The following is an 8348-nucleotide window of genomic DNA, read 5'->3' as shown; positions in this document are numbered from 1 at the left end:
ATGCAACAAGTAGGATGCTAAAAACTCTTATAAAAATAAGCATTTTAGATTTATACCAACCAAAAGAATTTCAAAAATTAGATTTCATAAATGTACATATAACCCACATTGCGATCAAGGTTTACATATAAATATCATGTAATGAAAACCAAACAAAGCACATGAAGTGAGGTATAGGGGTGTGTACTCCCGGTAAACTCACATTAATTCTTAGCTAAAGAAGTAAGTCATTTCCTTAGTGAAACCCTTCTTCAATCCCCACCTATAAGATATAAATATAGGTTGCTAAAATGACTAAAATACCTCTAAAGGGTCATAAACTCTCTTAATATCAAAATGTTTGTTTTACTCCAATTATAACTTATAGAGGTGAAATTAGACCAAATGGATAAACTAAACTTCGAAAATCAACAAAATATGAAACATATCAGGGGACATTGCACGTTGCGTTCTGCATAGTGATTTGTCATTTCTAGTTTTCTTCTCATTTAACCATTCTACTTTGCATATTACATTCAGTTTCTTAAGTAGTATCTTGTACCATTTCTATGAATCCTAAACATGTTTAGAAGAAATTATAACATACAAAAACCCATCATTTAATCCATTAAGGTTGTCACAACAATTCAATAGTTTTATTGCTCATCAAACTTCTACTTATGGAGTTAAGAGCTTAAAATGTTCATGGGATTACTAATGAACTATGTAACCTTCCCAAAACCTTTTAGACCATATTAGGATCATAATAGATGTATTTCAACTTTTGTTAATTCCATCTAAATATTTGAAAGCTTGAATCCTAACTATGGAATCACTATTCCAGTTCCATAGTTTCCAATTTTGCCCTTATGGCCAAACCACTTATAGATAAAGTGATCCTTCGTGTTTTACATTCAAATCATTCTCAATCTATCAATTCATGAACTAGAATTTCATTTACACAAGTAGATACTAAAAACCAAATGGAAGCTTCATTTAGCTATTGAGTCCCTAATTCAAATCATTCAAACTTTGATCCTCTTGTTCCTTGAGTTTGTGCATCCATGATGGATTTATTGCAACAAAACTACATCAATGATCATAGAATCATTTAGATATCAACTTAAAATTTTCATGATTATAATTGAGATTTTAGGGTTTGTGGCTAAACTCTTACCCAAACACCAAATCCATTAAATGAATGGTATGATTGGGTTTAGAACCACATCAACCATCTTAGAAGAGTTAGAAAACAAAACCCTAGTCATCAGTTCTACATAAAATCGACATTGGGTTTCATCCCAATCTTCAAACTCGAATTCAAGGTTAACAGAGGAGAAATTATACCTTGAAACCTAAGAAGCATCAGACCCTAGGGGACAAGGGCTAAATCCATAAGTTTTGATACAACACGTTCATGCAAGATGTAATTTATATGTTATATACTGCTATTATCATTAAAAAAAAATGTAAATATGCCATTATTGTTGCTAAGGAAATATATAAACGTTATTGTGTATGAGGAAATACAAGTAAATTGCCATTACAGGGTTTACATATAAAGTACATAACCTATATTTCTAGAAATTTACTCACAACCCTCAAGTTAGGTATTCATTTCTCGTTTGTGGGGTCCCAAAGTCTTGTGGCCACTCAAGTCACCCATCCCAGCATGAATGCAACAAGTAGGATGCTAAAAACTCTTATAAAAATAAGCATTTTAGCTTTATATCAACCAAAAGAATTTCAAAAATTAGATTTCATAAATATACATATAACCCATATCACAATCAAGGTTTACATATAAATATCATGTAATGTAAACCAATCAAAACACATGAAGTGAGGTGTATGGGTGTGTACTCCCGGTAAACTCACATCAATCCTTAGCTTAAGAAGTAAGTCATTTCCGTAGTGAAACCCTTCTTTAATCCCCGCATATAAGATATAAATATAGGTTACTAAAATGACTAAAATACCTCTAGAGGTCACCAAACTCTCTTAATATCAAAATGTTTATTTTACTCCAATTATAACTTATAGAGGTGAAATTGGAGTATCATACCAAATAGATAAGTTAAACTGCGAAGGGGACATTACATGTCGTGTTCTGCATAGTGATTTGTCATTTCCAGTTTTCTTCTCATTTAACCATTCTACTTTGCATACTATATTCAATTTCTTAAGTAGTATCTTGTACCATTTCTATGGAATCTCAAACATGTTTTAGATGAAATTATAACATACAAAAACCCATCATTTAATCCATTAAAGTTATCACAATAATTCCATAGTTTTATTGCTCATCAAGGTTCTACTTATGGAGTTAAGAGCTCAAAATGTTCATGGGCTTACTAATGAACTATGTAACCTTCCCAAAACCTTTTAGACCATATTGGGGTGATAATAGATGCATTTCAACTTTTGTTAATTCCACCTAAATGTTTGAAAGCTTGAATCCTAACTATGAAAAACATCAACCATCCTAGAAGAGTTAGAAAACAAAACCCAAGTCATCAGTTCAACATAAAATTGACATTGGCTTTCATCCCAAGCTTCAAAATTGAATTCAAGGTTAACAAAGGAGAAATTATACCTTGAAACCTTAGATTTCATCTCAAGCTTCAAACCCTCAAGGACATGGGCTAAATCCATAAGTTTTGATACAACACATTGATGCAAGATGTAATTTATATGTTATATACTGCTATTATCAATAAAAAGAATGTAAATATGCCATTATTGTTGTTAACAAAATATATAAACGTTATTGTATGAGGAAATGTAAGTAAATTGCCATTACAAGGTTTACATATAAAGTACATAACCTATAATTTTAGAAAAAAAAATTTATGAAGTAGATTGCTATTTCTTCCAATTTGCACTAAATACAATCATTACTCAAAACTAATATCCTAATGTAAAAATGCTTGAAATACATCATATCATTCTTCCCTCCCGTTCATTAGGTACAACATTACAATGTTATTAGCATACACTACTACAATTGTTTGTAAAAACAAAATTAATAAATAAGAACAAAAGTATTTAAAGCCTTGAAAATTTTAGCTTCAGAATATTATAAATATGAATTCTCTTTAGTAGCTTGTATTTTACAAAACAATGAAAAAAAAAAAAAGATTACATGATAATTTGGCATCATGATTATCTGCAGTCTGCACCAACTGCATCATAAATTGACTTAAAGCCATCCCTTTCTAAGCAACCTGCAAGTTCAGCCTGCAAACCCCACAAAAAAAATAAAGACCATTTTACCCTTGCATTCCAAAAAACAAATTTCCCAAATATTAAATAGGTAAAGTGTTAGTATGTTAATACATTAAGCCAATTAAGTGAAAAAGAAACAACCTCTTCCCTGTTATAAGTCCTAAATTATGACAAAGGTTAAATGACCATTTTACCCTTTAGTGCAAAATCTATATACCTTTATCTGGGGTATAAGGGCGGGCCCACCATAAGCAAAAGCTGTATAAAGCTGAACAAGAGTAGCTCCTGCTCTTATTTTCTTGTAAGCATCCTCTCCACTAAATTAATAAAAGCATTTGGTAAAATATGATTTATTTAATAAAATTTATATATTAAAACTATGGAAAATGTCACTAAATAATATAAACAAGTTTCTTTTCAAGAGGTTTAAGTTTAAGTGTTTAACCAATCCACTTTTAATTTTGTTCCATTGGTGTAAACATTTGTATTTTGCTTTTAATGTTTCGACATTTACTCTTGAATTTTTGTATTTTTTGTTATCGAAACAATATCATCAAATGTTGAAACATTAAAAAAAGTATATGAAACAAAACTGAAACTTGGTTACTATTTAATGAAACTGTTTTCAATAAACCTGCCACGTCATATGTCCACATCAACAAAAAAAAAAAAAAAAAACCACAAAAAACAAACCTGCTTACACCTCCACAGCCAACCAAAGGAATCTTTCCCTAAAAAGAGGTTAAAGATATTCTCAAATAAGTTTTTAATAAAAATCAAGGATTAAATATTCTTCAAAGAATTATAAAGTTTGTAACTAAAATGGGAAAAACTAAAAGCATATGATTCTTTCACTTTATAAAGTTTAATAGCTATAAAATAAGCTAAAACTTTTTTGATTCTCGCTAACTTCTATTAAAAGTTTAAAACCACAATGCATTTCACCATTTTAACGATTTAGTCGCTCAATTTTTTTTTATAATTGTTATAATAATAGTTCAGAGGCTAAATCCATTAATAAAAAACACAATAGTTTAGTGGCTAAATCTATTGATTTAGCCAACAATTCATAAAATAACTATAATCAATTCAAATTCACATTAAGAGACAATAATCACTAAAAAAAAAAAAAGGAATTGACAATATTTATAGCAAGAAAAGTGTACCTTTGTTAAAACATACATATCCTTTAAGATATCATTTGATAAATTAAAAAGAGGCTTCCCACTCAGTCCACCACCTTCCTCTGACACCGGATTGCTCTCAACAGCTTCTGGCCTTGAAATGGTTGTATTTGATATAATCTAAAATCAACAAGATAACTTTTACAATTCTTAAAAGAGGGGCAATTTGGTCATTCTCCTACTTAGGTTGGTTTAAACTTTAAATGAGTATAAATAGGAGTTAGGAGTCAACTAGTCAATGCAGTTGAAGGCACTTCAGTCCACACAAGTCTAAATCATAGATCATCTAAATCCTAGAAAATACGTTTGACAAATAACTTAAATATTAGGTCATAGTCAAAGAGTCAATTAAATTAGTCAAAATTAGTATATTGTATAGAGAAACATACCAAACCATCCAAGTGAAGATCAAGAGCAACCTACAAATTCAAAATGGAACAAGTAAGAACCCAAAGCTTTTAAAATTATACTTCTAAGAGTAAATTACACGAATGGTCCCTATGGTTTAGGGTAATTTGCACGTTTGGTCCCTAACTTGTTTTTTTAACTCGGAAGGTCCCTATTGTTTGTTTTTGTTACGCGTTTGGTCTCTGTCTTACCTAAAAAGACTATTTTGCCCTTAAGTTTTTAATCTATTTAAATAAACACACCTCCGATCCCACCTCCCTCATGCTTCCTTACCTAACCCACCATTTTTCCCTATTTAAATAATAGTCTTTTTAGGTAAGAAAGGGACCAAGCACGTAATAAAAACAAACAGTAAGGACCAACTGCGTAACAAAAACAAACAGCAGTGATCTTCCGAGTTAAAAAAACAAGTTAGGGACCAAGCGCACTAATTACCCCAAATCATAGGGACCATTCATGTAATTTACTCTACTTCTAATTTTTTGTTTTATTAGAACATTATACTTTGAGAAATCGACCAATTTATGACAATGAAAAATTGCTTTGTATTTGGATGACATTGATATAATTAGGTAAAGTTTCAAATTATAATGCTTTAGTAGAAAGAATGAAAGTAAAATGAGTAAACTACACGAATGGTCCCTATGGTTTAGGATAATTTGCGTGTTTGGTCCCTAACTTATTTTTTTAACTCGGAAGGTCACTACTATTTGTTTTTGTTACGCCTTTGGTCCCTGTCTTACCTAAAAATACTATTTTTTCCTTGATTTTTTTAATTTATTTATATTAACACACCCCCAACCCCACCCCTTCATCTTATCTTACCTACCTCACTATTTTTTCCTATTTAAATAATAGTCTTTTTAGGTAATAAAGGGATCAAGCGCGTAACAAAAACAAACAGTAGGGACCAAGTGAATAACAAAAACAAACCATAAGGACCTTCCGAGTTAAAAAAAAATAAGTTAGGGATCCAACATGCAAATTACCCCAAACCATAGGGACCATTCGTGTAATTTACTCAAGTAAAATGCTACAACAAACAAATCAATTAGAGTAAATACATTACAATTTCTTGCATTTAACCCAAAATACATACCACAGCAATATCTTCAAGATCTTGCTTAGACAAATCTGGAGCAATTTTTACAAGCAATGGAGGAGGGCCCACTTTACCCCATTCCATTTCATCACGAGCTGCTTTAACCTTTAATCATACCAAAAATTTGATGAATCTATCATTTATTATTTCATTTTTTATACTAACACAATATAATAATTTTAAACAAAAAGTTTTAACTGGATTACAATCTACTAACCTTCTGAACAAGGTCCTTTAATTGATTTCTTCCTTGAAGCTTTCGAAGTCCAGGGGTATTGGGTGATGAAACATTAATTACCTAACAACATGATTAAAAAAATGTTAAAATTAAATTAAATGGAAATATAAAGATTTAAAATGGAATGTTAAAAAGAAGCTACCAAGTAGTCAGCATATTGGGACAAAGCATGTACACCTTGTACATAATCTGCAGCAGCATCTTCACTTGTTTTATTTTTTCCAATATTGACCCCAAGAATTCCTTGACCATGTTTGACTTCATCATTTGAAGAAGTTGAAGTTTTTTTTGGCTTTCTCTTACCATTTTGAGTATCCAATCTTTCTGCAACAGCAACTATTCCTTCACCATTAAAGCCACACCTGTTAATAATAGCACTGCACAAAAACAAAACAAGATGACTTATTATGAAACAGCATACAAATTTCTGAGTCTAAGTAAATGACCATTTTACCCTTGTATTTAGAATGACTTGAACATGGACAAGACTGCAAATCAACCATGATATCAAACAAATTGTTTTGGGAAAAAGGGTAAAATAGTCATTTACTCTCTCATCCTTCGATTTAGAATGACAAACAAACAAAATTTTGAATCTAAGTAAATGACCATTTTACACTTCTATTTAGAATGACATAAATATGGACAAGGCTGCAAATCAACCATAATATCAAACAAATCACTTTTAGACAGAAGGGTAAAATGGTCATTTACTCTCTCATTCAGACGGTTCATTCGGTCCACAAAAGCAAACATCATGCATCCTTCTATTTAGAATGACATAAACAACAAACAAAATTCTGAATCTAAGTAAATGACCATTTTACACTTGTATTTAGAATGACATAAACACGTACAAGACTGCAAATCAACCATAATATCAAACAAATCCTTTTGGGAAAAAGGGTAAAATGGTCATTTACGCTCATTCAGTCCACAAAAGCAAACATCATGTACCCCGATAAGCTATATATATGGGTGTTTCTTTTGACTAAATGCAAAAAGAACGAGTCCTAACTTTTTACAAATTACAAATTTGCCCTTGATAATACTTAATAGAAAAAATTTTGTTTCTCACCCTTCATTTCTCAATCTAAACATACGAGGCTTTGGATTGCCCTCTTGTGGGATAGGAGTAACTGATCCAACTTCCACAAATCCAAACCCTAATCCAAGTAAACCTTCAACAGCTTCTGCATTTTTATCAAATCCTGCAGCAAGTCCTATTGGATTAGAAAACCTTCTTCCCCACACTTCAAGCCCTAAAATTTGCTGATCTGGCCTCTTTTCCCGTGGGACCCACCCACGAGCTGCAGCAGAGATAGCTAAACGGTGAGCAACTTCTGGATCCAATAATGCAAACATTGGATTGAGAGCTTTTGTTGCTGTGAATAGCCACCCACTGCAGAAATATCTTACAATAATAGCATCAAAACCCTCTTTTCCTTAATCGCATCCAGATTAAGTAACGTACCTGAATGTTTCTTTATCCAAAGTGCTTGCATAAGCTCCCCCAACGACGCCGATTGCAGCTCCTGCAAGTAATCTTTCCTACAATTTAAGATAACCACGATTCAGAAACCCGAAATTATGAAGCTTTCGATAATTTCCTGACGAGAATTTTTTTCATGAGTACACAGACTATTCCATTGTAAGAAATCGAAATTTAAGTCAAGTGAAGTTACCTTTCTAGAAGACTGAGAAAGTTTAGGTTTAGCTGAAGAAGAAGAAGAAGAACAGTAATGCCTAGGATTGGCAACGGGAGACGCCATTTGTTTTAGCTTTTGTGTTAAAGATCCTTTCATGAATGTAAATGCAAATCTTCCTGTCATCTTTCAAAAAGAAATCAACTAGAACGCACAATGATTACGTTCTTCGAGATCACAATTCACCCTTTCAGAAATCAAAAACTTCTCATGTCAGCTACGAGTCACAGGGAAAGATTTTGAATGTGTTTTGACGCTAAACCCTTGTTCCATATTCGAAGGGGGTGTTTGGGAATTTGGTTTAAAAGTGTTTTTTTTTTTTATTGGTTTTTTGAAAAGTTAATAAGCCAAAAAAAAGTGTTTGGCAAACTCAAAAACATTTTTCAGAATGGTTTTTCCATAAACTTCAATAAGCATTTTTTAATAAGCATGGAAAACATGACTTTTTGAAACTGCTTATAGCTTTTCAACCAAAATAACTTCAAAAAGCACTTTTTAAGCCA

At 31.6% G+C, this 8348-nt stretch overlaps 1 protein-coding gene across 1 annotated transcript; it reads right to left on the bottom strand.

Moving 5' to 3' along the window:
* Window positions 1–3008: 3008 nt before the first annotated feature.
* On the bottom strand, window positions 3009–8134 carry LOC145040195 (dihydroorotate dehydrogenase (quinone), mitochondrial-like). The gene is made up of 11 exons (XM_078988159.1): window positions 7825–8134; window positions 7614–7690; window positions 7218–7541; window positions 6282–6516; window positions 6119–6199; window positions 5899–6006; window positions 4781–4810; window positions 4374–4511; window positions 3901–3938; window positions 3425–3524; window positions 3009–3219 (listed from the first exon to the last, which is right to left on the bottom strand). Exons 1-11 carry the CDS (start codon window positions 7969–7971, stop codon window positions 3145–3147), a joined length of 1353 nt encoding a protein of 450 aa, XP_078844285.1. The 5' UTR covers window positions 7972–8134; the 3' UTR covers window positions 3009–3144.
* Window positions 8135–8348: the final 214 nt, after the last annotated feature.

The sequence above is a fragment of the Lactuca saligna genome, chromosome 1 (assembly GCF_052625555.1).
Source record: "Lactuca saligna cultivar CGN05327 chromosome 1, ASM5262555v1, whole genome shotgun sequence".
Lineage (NCBI taxonomy): Eukaryota > Viridiplantae > Streptophyta > Magnoliopsida > Asterales > Asteraceae > Lactuca > Lactuca saligna.
Note: the sequence above shows the minus strand (reverse complement) of the source record. Positions and strands in the feature narration are given on the sequence as shown.